General features: G+C 43.7%; 1 protein-coding gene across 6 annotated transcripts in view; it reads right to left on the bottom strand.

The window, feature by feature from the left end:
- DIDO1 (death inducer-obliterator 1) overlaps positions 1–27,212 on the bottom strand; it is a 679,850-nt gene that overhangs the window by 26,756 nt on the left and 625,882 nt on the right. For all 6 annotated transcript variants that reach the window (XM_033963660.1, XM_033963661.1, XM_033963662.1 and 3 more), the window contains 2 exons: positions 1,138–1,291; positions 499–588 (listed from right to left, as the gene is read on the bottom strand). In XM_033963660.1, coding sequence (XP_033819551.1) covers positions 499–588; positions 1,138–1,291 — 244 coding nt within the window. The remainder of the gene's footprint in view (positions 1–498; positions 589–1,137; positions 1,292–27,212) is intronic.

Raw genomic sequence — 27,212 nt, 5'->3', positions numbered from 1 at the left:
GGGAGTCTAAGTGAGAGGGAAAGAGATGATGCACATGGAGAAATGAGGAAAGAGGAAAATTGTGCTTAGAGAGACAGAGAAATATTGGACATGGTGGTGGGGGAGGTGTGAGGCACAGATGCATGGGGAAGAGAGAGATGAGAGGGAGAAATGTTGATGTGGTGGAGAGTGAACAATGGGACAGATGAACAAAAGTAAGTGTAAAACTCCTATCTTTTCTTTCTATTTAAACTACAGTACTTTATTTTGAGGACTGTTTCTTTAATGTTTAATGTTCTTTAATGTTTTAACTGTGTACTGTACAAGATCTGAGTTACACACAAATTCAACTTAAGAACTGTTTTAAAAAACAGAACTTGTTCTTAACCCAGGGACTGCCTGTACAGAGTGCCTATATATATATAAGAGCACTCTACCTATATATATATGAGTATCAATGAATATCCCACACCTTTAATTAAACCTAATCTCACCACATATAGTCTCTTATATGAGTACCTTGGAAAGAGAAGATTTGAGTTTGCCAACATAATCCCAGACCGTCTTTGGTGAAATCCTCCCACCAATGTGAATTGTATCTGGTAAATCCTAGATAAGAAAGTTTAATATCATTTTGTTAGAAAAAGGAAAATATGGATTTCCCCCCACATGCACAAAAGCAGTTTCTACTTAAATGGACCTTGCTAATATCGGTCATTTGATAAATGTAATCATGCAGCCACTATCTATTTCCATCTCTTATTGACCAGGATATTTTATAAGAAGAAAACAAATTTAAATTGAATCAGGTTGGGCAGACTGAATGGACCATTCAGGTCTTTATCTGCCGTCATCTACTATGTTACTGTTACTCCTAGGAATTATTGTTTTCAAAATCCCATAACTACAAATAAAAAAAAATTTCCATTTTGTAAAATGTTTTAGTTTCTATTCAATACACACAAACTAGTACAGCCAAATCTCATTTTAACTCATTAAAAAAAATAATGGATTTTGAATTTTTCAATTATCCTATCAGCTGTGTAATAGTGCTAAATTATTTCCTATCTTTCCAAGTTGTGGCAAACATGCAATAAAGTTTATTCAAAATATGATTTATTTAAAATGCTTGTGACAATATAAACATGGCCTTCTAACCTCACTGAGATAGTCTACAGAGCCCGAAACAGGGTATGCTTTAGTGACAAATTTGGCCACAGTTTGCATGTTAATAAATCCTTTCCAGATGGTGTTCTGACGAGAGAGAAAGAGGGAAGTATCTCCTTCCTGAGGTGATCGGGACTCTGGGATGCTGAAAAACAAAAACAAAAACATTGATGAAAATCTCTCTCTATAACAAAATTTAGCAACTGATAATTTTTTACTCAAACCTTTATCAATTCGGTTACTTCAAAAGTCTAAGCTTTAAATAGTGTCCCTAAATTGCCATCTGATGGCTTTACACAGAAAGGGCGTGTCCTAGGGCATTGCAGGAAAGTTAACTCCTTAGACTCCACCAAAAATGCATAAACCTCAAATCTAAATTTTTAAGATAAGGAGCACCCTCAGTGTAAGTTTGAAAGCTTTAAAGAGCGACTCAAAGCCATCAAACACTGAGCAGAGTTAACTTTCCTGTAATGCCCTAGGGCACGCCCAACTTATATTTTGGTGTCTTTTAAGGATATTTTGTCTTGGGGTTTTTGCTATAGTTTACACAGAAAGGGTACATTAGTTCTTACCTGCTAATTTTGCCCCCTTGAATGCCTCCAGACCAGTCTAGACATTTGGGTTTGTGCTTGCCAGCAGATGGAGAATGAGAACTACTGAGCCATGGTGTCATTACGTAAGAACTATGTGCACCTCCTGGCCAGTCAGTATTTATCATAAAGCAGAAGAGAAAGGGCAATTAAAAGGGTAAAATCTCTCCTAAAAATTAATGAACAGAGAATCACTAATGGAGAATTAAAGTCCTCCAGACTAAAGATCCAACAAGAATAATGAACTAGTGGTTAAAATCAAAATCTTTACACTTCAGAATATAGAAAAACTGATACTAAGAATCATGGGTAGGTTCTGGACTGGAAGGAATCAAGGAAAGAAATTTAGAAAGTAAGAATTAATTTACCTTTCTTATTATCCCACCAGACCAGTCCAGTACTTATTGAGAATGGGTCACTGAAAACCCTGCCACTAACATTTTGGTCCCAAGGCTACATCACTTCAAAGTTGAATTTCCAATACAGTTTTCCAGATTGCTGCTTTGCAAATTTCATGAGGGGGAATAAGAACTGCTCTGCCCAAGAAACAGACTGACCCCTTGTAGAATGAGTTTTGAAAAATTCTAGTACTGAATGACTGAGGAGAATATACAATAAAATTTTTATTTGTATACCGCAAATAACTCAAAAGAAGTTCAAAATGGTTAATATAAAAAAGATAAGAGTGTGTGGCGCAGTGGTTAGAGCTATGGCCTCAGCACCCTGAGGTTGTGGGTTAAAATCCCACACTGCTCCTTGTGAACCTGGGCAAGTCACTTAATCCCCCGTTGCTCCAGGTACATTAGATAGAGTGTGAGCCTACCAGGACAGCTAGGGACAAAATGCTTGAGTACTTGGAATGTAAACCACTTAGGTTATAAGTGGTATATACTGTATTTTTTGGACCATAAGACGCAGCCAGATAGGGGTGAGGGAGAAATCCTTCATATGGTAGAGGGCAGGGAGACATGCATGGAGAAGAGATAGGAAGAAATGTTGGACAAAGGATGGAGGGCAGGGAGAGATGATGCATAGGGAGAAAGATATATTGCACATCATAATGGAGGGGAATAGAGAGGTAGGTTTGACCCAGGGCACAAGGCAGGGAGAGAGAGATGGTAGACAGTGGGAAAGAAACAAATGTTGGCTATGACAATGGAAGATAGAAAAAAAAATATTTTATTTTCTGTTTTGTGATTACAATATGCCAGATTTGAAATGTATATCCTGCCAGAGCTGGTGTTACACAGCAAGCAAGCGTGAGCTAGGACCTAACAGAGAGAAAAAGTATTTTTTTATTTTTATACCACAGCGCTGGCATGGGGTTGGAGAGGGCAAAGGGGGTGGGTGGAAAAACTACAAAATAAACCTGACAGTATGTTTTTAAAAAACACCCAATTGGGCAGGAAAAGTGAATTGAATTGAAATTTTTTTTCCCCTGAATCAGGCAGCATTACTGCAGAGACCACCAAGACAGGAGGGACTGCTGTAATGGTTGTATGTGTGCTCGGGCCCAGGGCACTACTTCCAGAAAGGCTGCTATGTACCCCAGGACTTGAAGATAATGCCAAGCAGTGGGATTCGGGACCATCAAGAGATCCAGTACTTGTTGCTGGAGCTTCTGTTTGCGTGGTTTGGGAAGAAAAACATGACCTTGAAGTGTGTTCAACCAAATTCCCAGATAGTCCAACACCTGAGATGGGGTTAGCTGACTTCTTGAAATTGACAAACCAATTGATCAACCCAGTCATCCAAATATGGATGAACTAGGACCCCCATTCTGCAGAGATATGTCGCTGCCGCCACAACCATTACTTTGGTGAAGGTGTAGGAAGCCATCACCAACCCAAAGGCCCATTGCCACTTGAGAACATGAAATTGCAGATATTTCTGGTGACCTGAGAAGATGGGAATATGAAGATAAGCCTCTATCAGATCCAGAGAAGCAAGAAATTCTCCTGGAGCCACTGCTGTGATAACAGTATGCATTGTCCCCATGCGAAAGTGCAGAACCTGCAGAAAAGCACTGACCGACTTGAGATCCAGAATGGGTCTCCAATCCTCTGAGTCATTCTTTGGCTCAATGAAGTATGAGCAGCATCTGCCTGAGCTCGATTTGTTTTCAGGAATGGGTTCTACAGCTTGATTGTTTAAGAGATGCTGCAGAGTCTTCTAGACCTTCAGCACTTTCTCCTGTTTTCCCGCAGGAGAATCCAGAAATAAATCTGGAGGGAGGTGAAAGAAATCTACCTTAGGTCCTTCCCGTATAATATCCAGTACCCATTGATCACAGAAGATATGTTCCCACTCCTGCTGGAATGCCAATAACTGGCTTCCAATACGAGGAAGCACAGCTGAGTCCCTAGAGTCACTGGGACTTAGAAGCGGTGCTGGTGCGATAACCAGAAGACTGCTGGCGTCTGGGATTGTTATAGCATTGCCTAGACATCTGAGAATATCTCTGGCCAGATGAGCCCAAGGAATTTTGGCGAAACCTGAATGAGGTATGAAAATTGCTGCGATCTCCTCCAGGGGTACTGCGACACCTGTTATCCAGGAGGGACTTAGGACAGCGGTTCACCACACTGGCCATAAAGCCATCCAATCCTTTGCAAAACAGCATTAACTCCTCAAAGAGGAGTTTGCTGAGAGTCGCCTTAGAGGCCGAATATCCAGCCCAGTGGCAGATCCAAAGCGTTCTGTGGGCAGAAACAGCCTAAGCCAAAACTTTGCCTAGAACCTGTACAAGATCATACAAGGCATCTGCCACATAATCCACCCCCTCGAGCACCAGCTGGGGGCTGGAGTCATCCTCCATTGAAGAATCTCGGTGCAACCGCGTGCGATATGCACACATCATAAAGGAGGCAGCAGCAGCTGCCGCCTTAATACCTGAAGTCACTTCAAAATGCTTCTTCAAGACAATGTCCACTCTGTGGTCCTGAGAATCTTTCAGCATCACTCCTTCTTCACTCAGGAGGGCTGTATGTTTGGTCATCTGTGCTACTGCTGAATCCACTTTTGGCTGCTCAAATAGCTGTTGTGCAATAGAAAAATGGACATCAGAGTATTAGAGTGACTCATGACAGTACACTGAGATATGGAGGGCTGAGCGTCTAGCTTCAGCTGCTTTATAGTCCTCAATAAAACTATGAATAGAGGTTGATTTAATCAGCTGATGGACAGAGGAGTCATCACCTATATCAGCGCTCTCGGAGACTACTTGGCTGACCATTGTCGTATACGGTATCCAGGTCATCCAGGATGGACGCAGTAACCATGGTCTCAGTGTGCCAGTTAAGGCTGTCTGGGTCTGAGTGGACAGGGGCACTGGGGGCCTGAGCAGGTACCTCCGCAAGGGAAAGCTGATTGAAAAGCCTGCGCAGCATTCAACAGCTGCGCCGCATGGGTTGGGTCCATAAGATACATTCTCCACATGAGCTGCACAAATTCCAGGAAAAATCCACAGGTTAGGATCCCCATTGGCTCCCTGCAAGTCCAGAAGAATGACAGCAAAAGGTCCCCGGACTCCATACACCTGCACTTTGTGTCCCCATCTGAAAACCGCACTGGGAAAGATTTTCTGCCCATTTTCTGGACTCAATCAGGCTCCTCAGTCCTAGAGGACCCTGAGGAGGCAATGCCTGAAACTCTTGCCCTCTCTACCAGTAATCTGGCACAATCCACATCTACAATGGTGGAAGAGTCCATCTCAAACAATTTTTAGTGAAATCGAAGGGTTGTGACCTGGGAGAAAAAAAGTTTGAAAAAGAAAAAAAAGATTGCCGACATCGGCACACTAAAAACCCAGTCTCCACAATGCCTGTCAGCTCTGTCTGTGCAGCTGAAGTGAAGGGAAAGTTTTTTCTATCTCAGAATATCACCAATTCAATCTTCAGGATCTTCAGACTGATAGTCGGATGGACCTCCATGGAACATCCTCACTCAACAGGGGGTGGGAAAAATGCAGCCTGCGCACCCTGATACCCTGAGGGCTCTTATTCAGGGCTTAAACATCCTGCACTTAAACCTCTAACAGGGTTAGAGTAGGCAAACATGCTCTGGGGGCACGGACCCCAAGCTCCGAAGGTGGAATACAACAGGTTGGCTCCACAGGCCCACCCGAATATTTCCCTGTGGAACAGCAGTTAGGCTGTGCAGAAACTGTGTCCTTTCCCAGGAAGAGAATCCCTCCAAAGGGGTCTCAAGGCACTGAAGCCATTGAAAAAAAACAGATTATAGCGAATAAAACAAGAAAAAAGGGCAGATCAGATCAGAAATACTTCTACACAGTTTGTTTGCAGAAAAGAAAACTTAAGGAGACTCTCTACTCCTCAGCTAAGTGGGAGGAGCAACGGAGAAAATAATATGTGGATTTCTGTAAGCTCCGGTTCACGTGTTGAGGTTTTGATTCCGGCAGGGATGTAACAGAATTTCAGGTCCTTTAAAGCTGTTACTCATGATGTATCCGGTCTGTGCTTAAGCCTCTGACAAAGTCATTCCCAGGAGAATGGATCCTAAGCCTCGAGGTTGCACACAGTAGGCTGGCTTCACAGGTCAACTCTAAGCTTGCCCTGTGAAGCAGCAGTCCGGTTCTGTGAAAATTGCATCCTTTCCCAGGCAGAGAACCCCTCCAAAGGGGTCTCAAGAAACCAAAGCCAATGATAAAGGCAAACTTTAGCAAAAAAAGGAAAGAAAAGAAGCAGAGCAGATCAGAAAGACTTCTTGCACATTTTGCTTGCAGAAATGAAAACTGCAGGGGGCTATATGCTCCTCAATTATGTAGGAAGAGCAGAAAAAAAGAACTGTGTGGTATTCTGCAAGACCCAGTTTGCGGTTTCAGATAAATAACCTATCATGTTGACTCCGGAGAGGATGTAACAAAAGATTCTTTACAGGACAAGGCCTGCATATTCTGAAATTTGCCTAGCTGAATGAAACTAGTCTCAAGAAACTAGTCTTAAGACTGGAATCCATAGATTCAAAAGGAGGCTGAACTACAGTAGACAAGACTTAGCCTTCTTCTTTAACTTCATTCTCTCAAGAACCATGCCATAAAACTAAAGATGCATCCTGCATGCTATCAGGCCCTGAAGCAACAGATTCTCCCTGCTCACCAGAGATAGAGGATTCACTTCTTTCAGATGCATCAAGATTCTGTACCAAGGTCCTATTGTACAATAAAGAGCAGAGCAATCAATACTACTAGACCCTGATTCTTCTCTATCCTTTTAATAATCCCATGTGCAGCCACGGCAGAAACACATACAGTAGACCCAACTATGGTTAAGGCTGAATTAAAGGCATCTATTCCTTGACTTCCAATCCTTTATTCGACTGAAAGAGGCAAGACCTTTGAATTCTGGCCTGTTGACATCAGGTCCATGATTGGATAATCCCAACAGTGTACCACTTCCAAGAAAGCATCTTCTCTTGCACCCATAGAAATCCTGTTGAGGTAATCCAGATTATTCTAGGTCCAAGCCACATGTACTGCAAAACTATTTTCCAAATTCTCTGCTGCCCAATCCATTAAAATCTGCACCTCCTCTATCACTTACAGACTTGTTCCATTTTTATTTGTTGATATGGAGTAAAAAGGGGCACTCGGAGAGGACAAGGCTACACTAAATTAATTTTTTTGCCTCATACCCGTGCCAGAAATGGTATTTAATGTTGATGAGTGAAAGGAACTGAAACAAATCTCTGTAAACCTGGAACATGTAATAGAGCAATTTGGCAAACTAAAGAGTAGTAAATTGTCTAAACCAGATGGTATACATTCCAGAGTACCGCTAGAACTAAAACATCAACTTCCAGAACTATTAGTAATAATGAGATTATGTTCTTGTTCTTACCTTGATAATATCTTTTCCAGTAGATAGGTGTATCATTCTGGACAGGTGGGTTATCATCCTATGGCCACGAGCCATCTATAGAAGAAATCCACTCTGTATTTTTTCCTGTGATCCTTTTACTTCACTGGGAGCTCTACTGCCATCTACAGTTAATACCCAAGCATACAAGAGCTTCCCTGAAACTAGGTGAAGTAAGGAAAAGAGAAACATCCCAAACAGTTCTGCTCTAACAAACAACACTTAAATAACAACCAAATGCCAACAGAAGCATCAAAGGAGCTCAGGTAGTACCCCAGTAGATTCTGAGCCCTGAGCCACAGCTGGACTAAAGCATCTGGACCCTCACTTCTAGGCTCGTATTTTCGACTTAAGAACTTGTCCCTCTTCTTGTTCCTCGCCGTTGCCATGAGATCGAATCGTAGTCGACCCCAGGACTGAACAATAGCTTGAAAAGCTGTCGTCGACAGAGCCCACTTGCCCAGATCTAGGGTCTGTCTGCTGAGAAAGTCGGCTTGAACATTGTTCACATCCTTGACATGTGTTGCCGATAGTACTTGCAGGTGACGTTCCACCCAGTTGAAGAGCATGTGTGCCTCCAAACACAGAGTTGTATTCTTGATTCCACTCTGGCAATTGACATATGCTGCCGGTGTGGAATTGTCGAAGACTCTGACTACTTGACCTTCCAGAATCTTTTGCAATTTCAGAGCTAGCCGAATGGCACGCAGCTCCAGTCTGTTGATTGACCATTTCCTCTGAGAGGGCGACCAACACCCTTGAATCAATCGATGGTTGCAATGAGATCCCCAGCCGAGGAGACTGGCATCTGTCATTACAACCACCCAGGAAGCTATCTGAAGAGGCATACCTTTGAATAGGGACTGAGAGCGGAGTCACCAATCCATGCTGGTCTAAACCTCAGGGTCCAAAGTAGAGACTTCTGTAAAGTGTCATTCTGAGAAGACCAGCACGAGAGCAACACATACTGGAGAGGATGCATGTGGGCCCTCACCCTAGGAACATCTACTGTGGCTGCCATAAAACACAGGATTTGAAAATAGTACCAAGCCAACGGAGCTGGCTTGTCCAGGAGACACAAAATCTTAGAGCAAAGCTGCTGTCTGCACACCTCTAGAAGATAGACACGGCCGACAGCCGTGTTGAACAAGACTCCCATGTACTCAGGGATTGAGTCGCCGTCTAATGGCCTTTTTGGTAATTCACAATCCACCCCAGGTCCTCTAGGACTCGGATCACCTGATCCACTGTGTGCTGACCCTTGGATGAGTGGGCCCTGATCAGCCAGTCATCCAGGTAGGGATGCACTTGCAGCCCCATCTGGCGCAGGTAAGCTGCTGCTACCACAACCATTACTTTGGTGAAGGTGCGAGGAGCTGTCACCAAGCCAAAAGGCAGAACTGAGAATTGATAATGATTCTCCAGGACATGAAACCTGAGAAACTGTGATCTGGAAAAATAGGAATATGCAAATAGGCCTCTTGTCAGAGGCTAGGAACTCTCCCGGCATCACTGCCACTATGACAGATCAAACTGTCTCCATGTGAAAACGCGAAACTTTGCTGAAATTACATAAGTAAGGTCCAGAATGGGTCTCCAATCTTCAGAGTCTTTCTTTGGCACAACGAAGTATATGGAGTATCTGCCTGAGCCCGAGTATTTGGGTAGTACATGCTGTATTGCCTGAATATCTACCAATCTTCTCATGGTGCTTATACTATGACTGCCTTTTCCAGATGACCCACAGGAGAGTCCACAAACCAATCCGTTAGAGGCCGGGCAAATTCCAGTTTGTAGCTGGATTGAATGATGTTCAGAACCCAACAGTCAGACGAAATCTGAACCTAGGCTTGCAGTTATGCTGAGAGGTGGCCCACAATTTGGAGAGAGATCACACTGGACCTAGTGTCATTGCGATTTCTTGGTGGAGGGAGCAGCCCAAGGTGTTGAGGTCTAGCTATGCCTGGATCTGGAAAACCTCTGCCTGTAGCCCTGGGAAAACCTATGGGATGTGGAGCTGGAATATTGTCAAGACTGCCTAGAGCCATGAAAATTAGAGCGCCTTACCGAATACAACTATCCCTTGAAAGGGAGTCTGCTGAGAGCAGCTTTATTGGTAGAATCTCCACCCATTGTCTGATCCAAAGCATTCTACAAGCAGAAATTGAATAAGCCGACGCTTTACCTATGACACGAATAATGCCATAGAGCAGGGGTGTCCAACCTTTTGGCATCCCTGAGCCGCATTGGCCGAAAAAATTTTTTCTGGGGCCGCACAAACACTGCAGCAAGACAGACGAGGGAGCCGGCAAGACGGTAAACACCCGAGGGCAGCAGAGGAAAACACTGCATCGCCCTCGACCGGGGCCGCACAAAATACTTCACGGGGCCACATGCGGCCCTTGGGCCGCAGGTTGGACACTCTGCCATAGAGTGTCCGCTGCATAATCCACTCCAGATAAAAGGAGCTGAGGGAGTGGTTCATCGCCTTCAAGCTCCAAAGTACACAGCCTGGAAAGACAGACCCGTGTGACAAAGGATGCTGCTAAGGCTGCTTTGACTCCTAAAGCCACCGACTCAAAAAGTCTCTTTAGAACTACATATACTCGGCGGTACTGCATGTCATTAAGCACCACACTGCCTTCACTCAGAAGGGAAGTGTGCTTAGTAACCTGTGACAATCAGGGAATCCACCTTAGGCGGACTAAAAGTTGCTGGCACTCTTGTGCCATAGGATACAGTCAGGACATGGCTTCCGCCACCTTGAGAGAACCTTCTGGAGAATTCCACTGCTCCAAGACCAAGATATTAATGTCTGAATCCCTGGGAAATTCAGAGGACTGAACCCTCACTCCACACATGAGAGAAGAAGTAGGAGCTGGCTGGGAGTCTAAATTTAACTCATGCAAAGACTCCAAAATGAGATCCGGCAGGGCATGGCTTAAATAAGTGCAAAACCTTGGGTTCATCCCCAGGATCTAATGCCAAAACAGGATCTAAGGTGAAAGTCTGCATCCCATCCTCCCCTGCTACGGGAGGCGCATCTGTAGACAATAAGGGAATAGTGAGAGTATCATCATCATCATCATCTGTATCCTCTGCAAACAGGTCTCCCAAGTCCTGGACAGTGGCAGACTGTGAAACAGATGTCCCTTGGGGAGCTATGATCTAACATATTGAATCTGATGCACAGCTGGTCTGCACAGTCTGAGCACGGCTCTCCTGAAAGGCTTTCCACGTTAAATTGATGAATTCTGAAGAGAAAGCTGTATCCTTACACTCCTTCTAGATCACTAAGATCAGATGATAAAAATCTACTTTCTGTTCCATCTTTGAGATTCATCAACACACGGTGGGACACAATTTTCTCAGTCACAGCACCTCGAATCTGGAATTCATTACCAATATATTTGAGGAAAAAAAATTTAGACAGATCCAAAGGAAAATTAAAAGGTTTTCTGTTTAAAGATGCATTCAATTCAAATCATAAAATAAATTAGGCTTTTCTGCAACGTACTTCCCAACCTGATGTTGTTTCCTTTTGTTCTTCTTTCCTATAACAATTGTATTTCCTCCCTTTTCCTTTTGTTCAATGTTGCTGTTTATCTGTTGTCAATGTTCAAGTCCATTGTACACTATGCTTAGCTGTTTATCCTCCCTTTTATTTTAAATTGTGCATCGCTTTGAAATTTTGACAAATTTTTGATATAATCAAATTTTAAATAATCTTGAAACGTGAAGAAGTCGCCCTGAGATGACTCTAATTTGCATTTCTTGGGCTGTGGGGCATCAGCATCCTTTCGCACAGAACACAATTTCCAGGCCCTGAAAAAAGACCACCTTAGCGGGTTAGCCACTCTTTCAGCCAGTTAAGAACACATGAGAGATTAAGCTGGCCACTCCCACCTCCATGTTCCATGCTGCTTGGCACATGGCACATGGATGCTCCTGAGGCGGAAAATTTGGTCAATCTTGGCATAGAATTAGGGTAACAGAGCTCAAGGATTCAATTCCAACATGTTTTGAAGCAAAAGGTCTGGAGCTGCAGGAAACTTTTGAAAAAAAAGATTGCTAAAAATCCAAGATGGCTGCTGTCAGGATTTTGACACCTAAAACTGCTTAACCCCCCTCCCCCCAAATAAAAACCCTACCAAGCCAAAGTTAAAACCTGGGAAATTTAGGATTTTTGAGTAGGAAGAACATGCAGAAACTCTCTAAAACAATTTTCAGACAACCCCCCCTCCCCCAATTCTCCTTACAGGCTGTAACAGCCTTACAATGTGCTGCAGCCTGCCACAGCTCTTTACAACAGCCGGAAAGGAGAAGAAAATACTGTTTCATGCTGGAAGTCCTTTCTTCAATTCTGATCTTTGGGCTGCCAGCCAGACATGGCGTCTTACCGAACACCCACCCCTACGAACCGTTGGATGAGCTACAGAAGGGGGAGGAGAAAAATGCAGCCAACACCCTGTGAGACACTGCTGAGTTTCCTATGGATGCCTGACAGCCTATGCTCAGATCCTTGCAGGAGATAAGTGAGGACGACCCTGAATCTAGAAATATTTGTGCAGGCTGGCTAATAGTTACCACAAGGGATTGGCCTGTCAGCTGCAGACCACAGTCTGCTTCTTCTCTATGCAGGAAGGGCCAACACTGAAAGTGGTAAGCTCCGAGCACCAAATATTAACTGAAAAACACAGAGTAAAATAAAGAAAAAGGGAAAACAGAACAGAAACACTCCTTCCAGCTCGCGTTCAGAAAGGAAAAATTGTAGATGGCAGAAGAGCTCTCAGTGAAGTAAGAGGACAACAGAAAAAAATCTGGAGATGGCTCGCAGCCATGGGGAGATAATTCGCTTGTCCAGAATGACACACCTATTGCACTGGAAATACAATTTATCTTTAAAATCAAGATTGAAGGGTGGCCAACTTATTGCCAGTTTTTAAAACGAGTTTCAGAGGTGACCTAGAAAGTTATAGACCAGTGAGCTTGACTTCAGGGCCAGGCAAAATGGCAGAGACTATTATAAAGAACAAAATTACTGAGCATATACATAGGCATGGACTGATGTGACACAGCCAACATGGATTTAGCCAAGAGAAATCTTACCTTAATCAGTAACATTTATTTGAAGGGGTAAACAAATACGACTTGATATTGCATATTTGGATTTTCAAAGTACCTCATGAACAATTCCTGAGGAAATTAGAAAGTCATAAGAGGCAGTGTCCTACTGTGGATTAAGAACTGGTTAAAATATAGGAAACAGAGTAGGTTGAATGATCAGTACTCTCAATGGAAAAGAATAAACAATGGGGCTCCCTAGGAGTCACTGTGCAAGAAAAAGATTTAGGTGTTATCGTTGATGATATATTGAAACCCTTTGCTCAATGTGTAGTGACAGTTAATAGAATGTTAGGAATTAAGAAAGGAATGGAGAACAAAACTGATTATGACTTTGTATTGCTCAAGGATGTGACTGCACCTCAAATACAGTAAATAGCAGAATTAGAAAAGGTACAGAAAAGGGCAATGAAAATGAAAGGGGATGGAATGACTTCTCTATGAGGAAAGACAAGGGCTTTTCACCTTGGAGAGGAAATGGCTGAAGTGAAATAAGACCGAGTTTCTATAAAATAGAAACATGATGGCAGATAAAGGCCAAATGGTACATCTAGTCTGCCCATCCACAGTAACCATTATCTCTTTCTCTCTCCGAGAGATCCCACGAGCCTATCCCAGGCCCTCTTGAATTCAGATACAGTCTCTGTTTCCACCACCTCTTCCGGGAGACTGTTCGTTCGCTATCCTCCAGTCCTCCGGGATTACCCCTGTTCTCAAGGATAAGTTACAAATCCACCACAGTGACTCCTTCTAGCTTTTGTCGTCACCTTTTCAACCTCTTTGGCCACCTTATGATCATCACATACAATCACACCCAAGTCCCGCTCCTCCGTTGTGCACATAAGTTCTTCACCCCCTAAACTGTACCGTTCCCTCTGGTTTTTGCAGCCCATATACATGACCTTGCATTTCTTAGCATTAAATTTTAGCTGCTAAATTCAGACCATTCTTCAAGCTTCGTCAGGTTATTCTTCATGTTATTCACAACATCCAGCGTGTCTACTCTATTGCAGACTTTGGTATCATCTGCAAAGAGGCAAATCTTACCAGACAACCCACCAGTACACAGGTGGCCCCAGTGAGAAGGTCACAAAGCAGCCTGTTAGTGTTGCTAGCCTGACGCTCCTCTGCAGCAAGGTATTTATGGTCGCGGTCGGCGAGGATTGATTGGGAAGGAAGGATGTAGGGTCAGTGGCGGTTTGGCTGCTCAAGGGTTCTGCTGCACGAGGGATGGGAAGGATGGAAGCTGGGCAAGGGTTCTGCTGCACAGGGGGATGGGAGGGATGCTACAGAGGGAAGGCACAAGGGGATGGGTGAGAGGGGAGGAAAGATGTTGAGCATGTGGGGGAAAGCAAAGAGGAAGAATTGGGGTGGAGAGGAAGGGAGAGATGATCATGTACATGGAAAAAAATAAGCCCTACCTGAAAATAAGACCTAGTGCCTTTTTTCGGCCCCAAATGAATATAAGACAGTGTCTTATTTTCAGGGAAACATGGTAGCTGTCAAAACTCCAGGACAGCTAAGCTTATCATCCGTGCTTCTAGAAGGTTGACTGACCACTCAGTTTCCATAGAGGACCATTGATTTTGTGCCTATATGTTGAAACAATGAGTCCACAAACCTGTGAAGGCTGCATCTGCCATTACAAGGATCTAATCTGCGGTATCCAAACTCTTTCCTTTGGACAGATTGTTAATGTGTATCCACCAGTCAAGATTCTCTACCCTCTGGAGCTAATGGTAGTACAAAGTGGAACTCTTAGCTCTCTGGAGACTGCTGAAAAGAGAACTCTGTAAAGATTTTGTGTGTTTCCTGATTCGTAGCCCTAACTGATCCCAACACTTGAGAAATTTTCTGATTTGAGCTTGTAGTTTTCCCTTTTTCACCATGGGAAGAAACACTTTGCCTTGGAGAGTGCTGAACTCTACCCCCAAATAGCACAACCTTTGGGATAGGGTAAGGTTGCTCTTGGAAAAAACAGACTATCACAAATCTTATAAAAGTGAAACCACTCTGTGCTGCAGTTCAACAAAACTTATCAGGGGCCTGAAATTTTTTGGATTAGTATAATCCTTGGAATCATTATGGAATAATTTGACAGGACCATTGAGATTACTTTCGGATATTCAGAAATTTAGGAAGATACTGAAAACAACTTCGTTTATGGAGGCTTTTAACTGAATGAGTGGTGATATTTTTATGAGTATATTGGAATTGTGTTATGTTTTGTATGTATGTATGTCATTTTATGACTATGATTGTATTTTGTAAGCCACTTAAGTTTAAGCGGGTAAGAAATTTTTAAAATAAATGCATAAGCTCCTGTGTATAAAGTGCACAGTTATGTCACAGGCCAGGACATGTTCCTAAAATTTCTGCCTCAACACACTGCTAACATGACATTTCTTGCAAAGGTGATACTTTTGCACGTCTAGGCTTGCATGCAGTAAATAACACAGCACAACTTAGGGCTCCTTTTACTAAGGTGCGTTAGTGCCTTAACGCGCGGAATAGCACGCATGGGAGATTTTGTCCATCGGACGCTGCAGGACCAAGCGGAGACTGATGATGTAGAAGCTAAGTGGTTAACACTGAAATCAACCATACATGAAGCAACTAGCCGCTTCATAAAATCAGTAAATAAACGACAAACAAAACAATAAACCCCTATGGTTCACCGCGGAAATCTTGCACCTCATTAAGGAGAAGAAAAAAGCGTTTCTCTCCTACAAGCGCATGGAGAAAAGAGAGGCAAAGGTAGAATATAGGACCAGGTCTACAGCGGTCAAAATGGCAGTTACGGAGGCAAAACATTAAAAAGGGGGACAAATCCTTCTTCAGGTATATTAGTGACAGAAAAAGGAACACAGGCAGGATAGTACGCCTTAGAAGACCGGTCGGAAGTTACGTGGAAGCAGATTCCGATAAAGCCGAACTACTGAATGAATACTTCTGCTCAGTCTTCACCTGTGAGGCACCGGGACACGGTCCGCAGTTGAAGGCAATACAAAGCACAGAAGACCCGTTTCAGAATTTTGAGTTCACACCAGGTGAAGTTTACAGTGAACTGGCAAGACTCAAGGTGAACAAAGCCATGGGACCAGACAATTTGCACCCAAGAGTGCTCTGAGAATTGAGCGATGTCCTGGCAAAACCGTTGGCTGAGCTATTTAATCTTTCCCTAAGTAAGGGGAAAGTTCCCCTGGACTGGAAATTAGCTAATGTCGTTTCTCTGCATAAAAAGGGTTGCAGGGCAGAGGCTGCGAATTATAGACCGGTGAGTCTCCCATCAATAGTGTGCAAACTCATGGAAACACTAATTAAAAGCAAATTGGACACGATATTGAATGAAGGGAATCTTTGGGATCCCAGTCAGCATGGATTCACCAAGGGTAGGTCCTGCCAATCCAATCTCATCAGCTTCTTTGACTGGGTAACAAGAAAGTTGGACTTGGGAGATTCTTTGGATGTCATGTACCTGGACTTCAGTAAAGCTTTTGACAGTGTCCCACAGCGCAGGCTGCTAAGCAAGATGGAATCGATGGGGTTAGGAGAGACACTAACTGCATGGGTCAATGATTGACTGAGTGGCAGACTTCAGAGGGTGGTGGTTAATGGTACCCTCTCTAAAACATCGGAGGTGACCAGTGGAGTGCCGTAGGGCTCGGTCCTGGGTCCTCTCCTTTTCAACATATTCATAGGGGATCTGACTCAAGGGCTTCAAGGTAAAATAATACTATTCGCCGATGACGCCAAACTATGTAATATAGTAAGTGAATGCAATTTACAGAATTATATGGCGCAGGACCTGCTTACATTGGAAAGTTGGTCCTCAATTTGGCAGCTAGGCTTCAATGCTAAGAAATGTAAGGTCATGCACCTCGGAAGCAGAAATCCATGCAGGACGTACTTCTTGAACAGAGAAACTTTAACTAGGACTTCAGCAGAACGAGATTTAGGAGTAGTCATCAGTGCAAACATGAAAACTGCCAATCAAGTGGAGAAGGCTTCATCTAAGGCAAGGCAGATATTGAGTTGTATCAATAGAAGTTTCATCAGCCGAAAGCCTGAAGTCATAATGCCGTTGTACAGGGCCATGGTGAGACCTCATCTGGAGTACTGTGTGCAATTCTGGAGGCCACATTACAGTAAAGATGTGCGCAGAATTGAATCGGTTTAGCGGACGGCCACCAGGATGATCTCGGGGCTCAAGGGTCTCTCGTACGAAGAGAGACTGAACAAATTGCAGCTCTACACTCTCGAGGAACGTAGGGAGAGGGGAGACATGATCGAAACATTTAAGTACCTCACGGGACGTGTCGAAGTGGAAGATGATATTTTCTTTCTCAAGGGACCCTCAGCCACAAGAGGGCACCCGCTCAAACTCAGGGGCGGAAAATTTCATGGCGACACCAGAAAGTATTTCTTCACAGAGAGAGTGGTTGATCATTGGAACAAGCTTCCAGTGCAGGTGATCGAGGCAGACAGCGTGCCAGACTTTAAGAATAAATGGGATACCCATGTGGGATCCCTACGAAGGTCAAGATAAGGAAATTGGGTCATTAGGGCATAGACACCGGGTGGGTAAGCAGAGTGGGCTGACTTGATGGGCTGTAGCCCTTTTCTGCCGTCATCTTCTATGTTTCTATGTTTAAATTGCCACACGCGCTAGACCTTAACGCCAGCATTGAGCTGGCATTATTCTAGAAGCATACTGCACGGTTTAGCGCACGGTAAGTTCGTGCATGCACTAAAAATGCTAGCGCACCTTAGTAAAAGGAGCCCTCAATGTCCATTTTGAGGGGTCATTTATAAAAGTACATGGCAAGCAAAATGTGCTAACCTAAAAGCAGGGTAAGCACAACAAGCTTAGCTGCATTGTAAAAAGTCACATCTCTAGCACATTTGCATGTTACACAAAAGGACACCAAAGATGACTCTGTATAACATATGGCTCCTTTTACAAAGCCACGCTAGGGCCTTAACGCATGGAATAGTGCACGCTAAATTACCGCGCGCGCTAGCTGTAACCACCTCCTTTTGAGCAGGCAGTAGATTTTTGGCTAGCACGTGCTATAGGAGTCCATAGTGTATCTGTGCGTGCAAATGATGCATGTCTTTGGAACCTTAATTCTGACCAAAGCAAGGCTGGGTCCAAGATGAAACAGGATGACTTTTTTTTTTTTTAAAGCATAAAATATGCTCTTTCAAATGACTTAAAGAAAAAAAAATTAAAACTACACAACAGAGATATTTGCACCCAAAAATGGTGAAAATTTGCATATAAAAGTGACATCAAATCTTTGTCATACCTTTGCTTCCAGTTGGCTGCAAGGCCTCCCTAGTGCAAATTTTGATGTATGTCACGGGCCATAACTATTGGTCCAGTTATGGCCGGAATCAAAATAAAGGTCGGGAGCAATGAGGAGTCAAAGTAGGCCTTCAATTTCTTACTGTAAGATTTTTCACAGCTTGCTGGCCCATAAAAAGGGAGACAGCCTCATAGTAGATTCCAAACTTTGCATAGGAACTTAGTACCAGGGGTTGCACTAATTCCAAAAAATGTCAGGCCCCTGACAGGTTTAGCTGGGCTGCAGCAGGATCCACTGCTGTCAGTAGGGAGGACAACACCTGAGGTGGCTCATCTCTAGCAATAAGCACTGTGGCCATGTAAACATACCAAAATTGTTCATACCAAAATTGTGTCTACAACCATTTCAGCTACATAGTGTAGCTGGTTTTAAGAAAGGTTTGGACAAATTCCTGGAGGAAAAGTCCATAGTCTTTTATTAAAACATGGAGGAAGCCTCTGCTTGCCATGGATCGGTAGCATGGAATGCTGCTACTCTTTGGGTTTTGGCCAGGTACTAGTGACCTGGATTGGCCACTGTGAGAACGGGATACTTGGCTTGAAGGACCATTAGTCTGACCCAGTAAAGCTATTCTTATGTTCTAACTGCTGGCTGGGTTCAACTTGAGGAAAGAGTACTGCTCAACCAATATCCTTCAGCACTAAAAGAAAAGGAAGCCATAACTGGTTCAACTTGAGGAAAGAGTACTGCTCAACCAATATCCTTCAGCACTAAAAGAAAAGGAAGCCATAACTTCTCTTCACAATTTTGCTATTTTCTTGCTACTGCATAGCTGACCTTTGTGCCCCACAAATGAACAGCACTTCCATACATACAATCCTGCACAGAGGCTAGTAAAAAAGAATGAGATAAAACAAAAGCCAGTCTTTTTTCTCCCAGCGGCTAAAACCCAAAAACATCAAAACAGACAACTGATAAGCTGTCTGTTGAATGAGAATTAAGTTTGGGCACACAAAAACCCTTTAAGGAAAATGTTGGTCAGATTTGTAGGGTGGGGGAGGAGGGTCTCCTTTATATATCTATAATCAGGGCAGGATTAACCAATTGGCCAAGTAGGCACGTACCTAGGGCCCGAAATGGGTCAGGGGGGCCCGATGAAGGAGGGCATCAACATTGTTTTTTCCAAACGGCGATGGGTCCCCTCCAGCATTGTTTGGCAACACGGGCCCCCCTCATTGGCAACTCGGGCCCCACCCCAATCGGTAACGCGGCTCCCCCATCGACAGAAAGTAAGACAAGTAAAACAAGCAAGCAACGTGGGTAAGAAAGGCAACGGGAACAGTAATTGTGCAAGCGGTGCTGCTTGCCCAAAGCTTCCCTCTGATGCAGCTTCCTGTTTCCGCCTGGGCTCATGGTGGGGTGGGGCAGGGGGCCCAGTGTACTTGTGTGCTTAGGGGCCCTCGACGAATTAATCCTGCCCTGTCTATAATATCTAGCCTGGCCTCCCTTAGCTGTTCTCCTCCACCCCTCCCAATACAATTGACAAAGGAAATGGAAATAAAATCTTAACAGACCACCAGAGGTTGCACAGGAATCTACCGCCTGCAGAAAACTGAGAAATACTGATTGGCCAGGGGGTTGAACAGGATTCTTAAGCAATGACATAATTGCTCAACAGGATTCTTAAGCAATTACATCATTGCTCAATAGTACTGTATCTACCTGCTATCAGGACAGCACAAACTCGGGCATCTAGACTGGTGTTGTGGGTGATGAGGAAAGTGTATTTTTGTGAATTGAAAAGAATCTGGATACTTACAGCACTTCTAAGCAGCATGACAAGTACAGAGCCGGTTACTACAATAACTAAAAATGTTAAGAGAAAAGCAAAACTGCAATCTTGAAATGCGGTGCACATATTTACTAGCAATGATCTCTACAGATCAGAAGACAAAAAAAGGGTACACAGATTTCCCCTTCATTCTATAAACTCAGGAGTTGATTCTGAAAGCAGCGCCTGCCATGTGTCAATCACCAACAGGTGGCGTTTCCAGAATTGCAGCTACCACAGACCCTAGGCACTGAAAATGTGGGCCAGGGTTTGAAAGGCCTAAATTTCCAGAGTCTAGGTGAATCAGAGAATCCTGCATAGCAATGTCTAATTCTGGTGCTGCCCCTAAACATGCCTACTTCCGCATTAGGCATCACTAGGCATTGTTATACGCCACAGACATAGGCACAGAAAACACCTAATACCGTCTTATTTTTTTTATGTTGTTTTGTAATTGGCTTTTAATGGCATGTTCACTTAAAGCCAATTAAAACAATTAAATTAGGTGTTGGTAGTCGTGCTTCAGACACCTACCGCTGCCTAACTTTAGGCAGCCCTTACAGAATTTCCTCCTTAGTGCCAAAATGTAAGAGTCATTTGCACATTACAATGATAAAATAATGGCACTTATGTGTGTGAATATGGCGGTTAGATGCAAGGGGAATGAAAAGTGGGCAGAGCTTGGGAGAGTTCTATATTTAAATATGTAACTTTTAGAACACCAAGTTGTGCGTTAAAAATACAACATTTACACACTCAAATTTATACCTATCTTTTGCATAGCTACGTGAGAGCGCCTAAATGTGTGTAAAGTCTCAGAATTTGTGCTCTGGGTCCTGCATTTTGGCACCTAAATTAGGGCCAATTTACAGAACTGTCTACATATGAGCACAAGAAATAAAAGTAGTATATAAGAAATTTTCCAACCACATATAAGCAGATTTATTCAGATGTACTGGAATGGTTTGTTTGTTTTTTTCTATTCTGTGACAATGAAAATGATGCTTAACATAGAGATTCCACAATACCGTAAGAATATAATAGCCATACTGGGTCAGACCAATAGTCCATCTAGCCCAGTATCCTGTTTCCAACAGTAGCCAATCTAGGTCTTAGGTATTTGGTGAAACCAAAATTGTAGCAACATTCCATGCTACTGGTCCCCAGAGCAAGCAGTGGCTTAAAGCCCCCACATCTGTCTCAATAGCAGACTTATCCTCTAGGAACTTGTCCAAATCTTTTTTAAATCCAGCGGTGCTAACCTCTATTACCACATCCTCGTACAACAAATTTCAGAGCTTAACTATTTGCTGAATGAAAATATATTTCCTCCTATTCGTTTTAAAAATATTTCTATGTAACTTCATTGAATGCTCCTGGTCTTTGTACTTTTTGAAAAAGAAAGAAAAATCAATTAACTTTTACCCATTCTACACCACTAAGGATTTTGAAGAGGCTCAATCGTCTCTCTTCCTTTGCTGAAGAGCCCTAACCTCTTTAGTCTTTCCTCATACAAGAGGAGTTCCATCCCCATTATCATCTTGGTCACTTTTAATGGATATAACTAATGGGCAGACTGGATGGACTGTTCAGGTCTTTATCTGCCTTCATTTACTATGTTACTCTTCTTTGAACCTTTTCTAATTCTGCTATATCTTTTTGAGATACACTGACCAGAACTGAGCACAATACTTAAGGTAAGGACATACCATGGAGCAATTCAAAGGCATTATAATATTTTTGGTTTTATTTATCATCCCTTTCCTAATAATTCCTAGCATCTTGTTTGCTTTGTTGGCTGCTGCCGCACACTGGACAGAAGATTTCAGTGTAGTATCTACAATGACACCCAGATCTTTTTCTTAGATGCCAACTCCAAGCATCAGGTAATTATGATTTGGATTATTCTTCCCAATGTGCATCATTTTGCATTTGTCCACATTAAATTTCACCTGCCATTTGGATGCTGTCTTCAAATTTCCTAAGGTCTTCCTGCAAATTTTCGCAGTCCATATGTGTTTTGACACCTTTCTCATTCCAATTTCCAGACCATTTATAAATATCTTAAATAGCTCTGGTCCCACTACAGAATCCTTCAACACTCCATTATTTACCGTCCTCCATTGAGAAAAAGGAAAGATTAGGTTCTTACCTCGTTAATCTTCTTTATAGTAGACATACACTCTATTCCTGAACAATTGGGTGATCAACCTCTTCTTGTGAAAATACTTGTAAGGAGCTTCATTTGCATTCTTTTGCTCCTCCTCCCATCCTTCTGGGCTGCCCATCAACTCCTCAGTTTGTAACAAAGCAGAAAAATCAGCCCTGGAGAGGAAACTCCATTCTTTCTTCTTCTATTGATACCCTCGCCCCTCCCATTTCATATCCTGTAAGACGTGCCAAACCCCAGCCCTGGTTGACCCGCAAAATCCATTGCCTGTGCTCCTGTGTCGAAGAGGTTGAATGCCTTTGGCTTAAATCTCACAAACATGCTGACTCCATACACTTCAAATTCATGCTGTTGTTCTTCCAATCTACCCTCTCGTTTGTCAAACAAGAATGCTGCAATCATTTAACTAATTCTTTGTGCCAACCCTCGCCATCTCTTTGCCATGCTCAAGTCTTTACTCAAAGTATCCCCACCTTCTATCCCCTCCTCACCTTCTCCCCAGACAGTGACAGAGTTCTTCTATTACAAGATCCACAAGTACCACCATGAATTCTCAACCAAGTCACCTTCCCCATCATCCTTTCTAGCTGTCTACTCTGCCAACTTCCCTTCAACAACCCCTGCCACATTTTCCTTTTCTGAAGTCTCGAAAGAGGAAACTGCTCATCTTATCTCCTCCTCCAAATTCACCACCTGCTCCTTTGATTTGATTCCTACTCCCCCCTTTCTGTATTTCTGGGGATAACACGCTCCTCCTCCCTGTCTCATCAGCTCACAACTTCGGGGTGACCTTTTACTCCTCTCTCTCCTTTTCTGCTCAGATCTAAGAAACCGCTAAAACTTGTCACTTCTTCCTCTATATTACCAAAATCCAATCTCTCCTCTCCGAGCATAATACCAAAACCCTCATCCACGTTCTCATCACCTCTCGCTTAGATTACTGCAAAGTACTTCGAGGGTCTCCCACTCATCTGCCTCTCACCCCTTCAATCTGTTCAAAATGCTGTTGAATGCCTCACAATCTGTGAGAGCTGCCATGCTCACATTAACCCCCTCCCTCAAGTCACTTCACTGGCTCCCCCATCCATTTCCAAATAGTTCAAACTCCTCTGACAAATGCATTCACTCTGTAGACCCTGACTATCTCTCCTCACTCATCTCCCCCCACCCACTTCCAATGAACGCTGTTCATCGAGTAAGCCCCTCTTTAGAGAATAACATGGAAATGCTTTTAAAACAAAGAATGGTGAAGTTTCTGGAATCCAGTGGATTACAGGAGCAGAGGCAACATGGATTTACTAGAGGTAGGTTTTGTCAGACAAATCTGATCAATTTCTTTGACTGGGTGACGAGAGAATTGGATAGAGTGCGTTAGATGTGGTGTATTTAGATTTTAGCAAAGCCTTTGACAGTGTACCACACAGACGGCTAATAAATAAATTGAGTGCCCTTGGAATGGGCCCCAAAGTGAGGGGCTAGGTCAGGAACTGGTTAAGTGGAAGATGACAGAGGGTGGTGGTCAATGGAGATCGCTCTGAGAAAGGGATGTTACCAGTGGTGTGCCTCAAGGTTCTGTTCTTGGGCCTGTTCTTTTTTTAACATTTTTATAAGTGATAGTGCTGAAGGGCTGTCAGATAAGAGTTGCCTCTTTGCGGATGATACCAAAATCTGCAATAGAGTAGACACCCCGGATGGTGTGAATAACATGAAGAAAGACCTACCGAAGGATGAAAAATGGTCTGAATTTGGCAGCTAAAATTTAATGCAAAAACCCACTGTTTAGGGGTGAAGAACTTATGTGCATGACAGAAGAGCAGGACTTGGGGAAACAAAAAGCTGGTTAAATGCAGAATCCATTGGACAGAGCTTTGACATAGGTCACCCAAAGGGGCCCCTCCGGTACCTCCCAATAATCCGAAAGCAGTTTTATAATGTCTTGATGTGAGGGAAAGCAAGAGGTCGGTTCCTTGGTGCTGCTCATAAGCGAACACTGTGTGCAGAGGACTAAAAAACCTCTAGCTTCAATTCTTGGAGGGATTTCGTTATTATTGATTTTTCACTCCTTCAAAAATTACAAAGACTGGGGGACACTCGATGAAGATACAGGGAAATACTTTTAAAACCAATAGGAGGAATTTTTTTTTTCACTCAGAGAATAGTTAAGCTCTGGAACGCATTTGCCAGAGGTTGTGGTTAGAGCAGATAGTATAGCTGGTTTTAAGAAAGGTTTGGACAAGTTCCTGGAGGAAAAGTCCATAGTCTGTTATTGAGAAAGACTTGGGGGAAGCCATTGCTTGCCCTGGATCAGTAGCATGGAATATTGCTACTCCTTGGGTTTTGGCCAGGTACTAGTGACCTGGATTGTCCACTGTGAGAACGGGTTACTGGGCTTGATGGACCACTGGTCTGACCCAGTAAGGCTATTCTTATGTTCTTAAGCACTGAAGGTTTAAACAGCCTGCGCACAGATGGATCCACGCCAAGATCAGGGGATTCCACTAGATCTGGATCTGAAGCCTCCAAGAGATGATGCCTCATCTCCTGCTATAAAGGACCCTGACTGAAATTCCCCGATTTGTATATGACACTGTTACTGGGGAACTGCACTCCATGATCCCTGATGATTCCCTGGTTAATCATGTAAGCTGCAAACATCATATCAATTAAGTCGGTGGGGGGGAGGGGGGACCTTGACCCGGATGTCCAGACAGCCCCTGCCTAGTCCTATTATGGGGCTTTTCTGCTGTGTTACAGCTGCATTTTGCAAGGGACATGCTTGCACTGTTCTCCGGCTCAAATTTGGATCTTATTCCCTGTCCCATGGACCGATTGGGTACTGACACCCCCCAAGGGACCAAAGAAGGCTAATCCAGTGGCTTCTGCCCTCCCCCCTCATGTGCCACACAGCACGTGGAACACGGATGCTTCTCGGCCATCCACAACAAATTTAGCATGAATCTATAACTATAAAAAGTGTATAAGGTATAGCAGTTTAAAAAGACTTAAAGAAGGATTGTTGATCTACTGAATGAATTTATGGTATGCTCATAAAAAGCTCAAATTGTATTGTATTGTGCACACATTGTATTGTCACTATGTTATGACTTACAAGAAGGACTGGCGCTAAAAACGATCCCATTTCACCTCTCCTGTTCAGTGCGCATTGGTTACCCGTTGAACATAGAATTAGTTATAAAATCTTACTCTTAACTTTTACAACACGTTTAAATAAGAACATAAGAAGTTGCCTCTGCTGAGTCAGACCAGAGGTCCATCGCGCCCAGCAGTCCGCACCTGCGGTGGCCCATCAGGCCCATGACCTGTACGGTGATCATTGTCTGAACCCTTAAATCCCCTTGGTCTCTATCTAAACTCTCTCTATATCCCATCTCTACCTCTATCTGTATCCCACAATCCCCCTATCTTTCAGGAATTTATCTAATCCTTCTTTAAAACCCTGGAGTGTACTCTGTCCTATCACAGCCTCCGGCAGTGTGTTCCATGTGTCCACTACCCTCTGAGTGAAAAAGAACTTCCTAGCATTGGTTCTAAACCTGTCCCCTTTCAGCTTCTCCGAGTGCCCCCTTGTACTTGTGGGCCCCATTAGTCTGAAGAATCTATTTCTGTCTACCTTCTCGATACCTCTCATGATCTTGAAAGTCACTATCATGTCTCCTCTGAGTCTCCGCTTTTCCAGGGAGAAGAGCCCCAGCCTTTCTAACCTGTCTGCATATGAAAGGTTTTCCATGCCTTTTATCATTTTTGTCGCTCTTCTCTGGACCCTCTCAAGCATCGCCATGTCCTTCTTGAGGTACGGCGACCAATACTGGACACAGTACTCCAGGTGCGGGCGCACCATCGCTCGATACAGCGGCATGATGACTTCCTTCGTCCTGGTTGTGATACCCTTCTTAATAATACCCAACATTCTATTTGCTTTCTTTGAGGCTGCTGCACATTGTGCCGTTGATTTCATTGTTGTATCCACTAGCACACCCAAGTCCTTTTCAAGGTTGCACCGATCCCCCCATTTTGTAGCTGAACATCGGGTTCTTTTTCCCTATATGCATGACCTTGCATTTCTCTGTATTAAATCGCATTTGCCATTTGTTTGCCCACTCTTCCAGTTTGTTTAGGTCCCTTTGTAGGTCTTCGCATTCCTCCGCGGTCCTAACCCTGCTGCAGAGTTTGGTGTCATCTGCAAATTTTATAACCTCACACTTCGTCCCCGTTTCCAGGTCGTTTATAAACACATTGAACAGCAGCGGTCCGAGCACAGACCCCTGTGGAACACCACTCGTGACACTCCGCCAGCCTGAGTATTGTCCCTTCACCCCAACCCTTTGTTTTCTGCCTGCCAACCAGTGTTTAATCCATCTGTATATATCCCCTTCCACCCCGTGGTTTTGCAGTTTCCTAAGTAGTCGCTCATGGGGCACCTTGTCAAAGACTTTCTGGAAGTCGAGGTAAATGATGTCTATGGGTTCCCCTTTGTCCAACTCGCTGTTTATACCTTCAAAGAAGTGCAGTAAGTTTGTTTGGCACGACCTTCCCCTGCAGAAGCCATGTTGGCTCTCTTTCAGTTGTCCGTTTGTTTCCATGTGCTCACAGATGCTGTCCTTTATCAGTGCTTCCATCATCTTGCCCGGAACTGAAGTCAAGCTCACCGGCCTGTAGTTCCCGGGGTCACCCCTTGATCCCTTTTTAAAAATAGGTGTGACGTTAGCTATTTTCCAGTCCTCTGGGATCTGCCCCGTTTTCAAGGATAGGTCAAAAATTTGTCGGAGTGTTTCCGCTATTTCGTTTCTTAGCTCTTTTAGAACCCTTGGGTGGATTCCATCCGGGCCCGGCGATTTGTCGCTTTTCAGTCTATCTATCTGCTGGAGGACATCCTCATGGCTTATCTCTATTTGCGCCAGTTTTTCTTCTTCTCGATCTCCACTTATGGTCTCTTCGGGTTCTGGTATATAGGATGTGTCCTCGCTTGTGAAGACCGACGAGAAGAATTTGTTCAACCTGTCAGCTACCTCTTTTTCCTCCTTTACCACTCCCTTTCTGTCTCCATCATCCAACGGTCCTACTTCCTCCCTCGCCGGTTGCCTCCCTTTAACGTATCTGAAGAACGTTTTGAAGTTTTTTGCTTCCCCAGCCAGCCTCTCTTCG

Source organism: Geotrypetes seraphini, chromosome 11 (genome assembly GCF_902459505.1).
Source record: "Geotrypetes seraphini chromosome 11, aGeoSer1.1, whole genome shotgun sequence".
NCBI classification, from domain to species: domain Eukaryota; kingdom Metazoa; phylum Chordata; class Amphibia; order Gymnophiona; family Dermophiidae; genus Geotrypetes; species Geotrypetes seraphini.
This window is presented reverse-complemented; position numbering and strand designations above follow the sequence as displayed.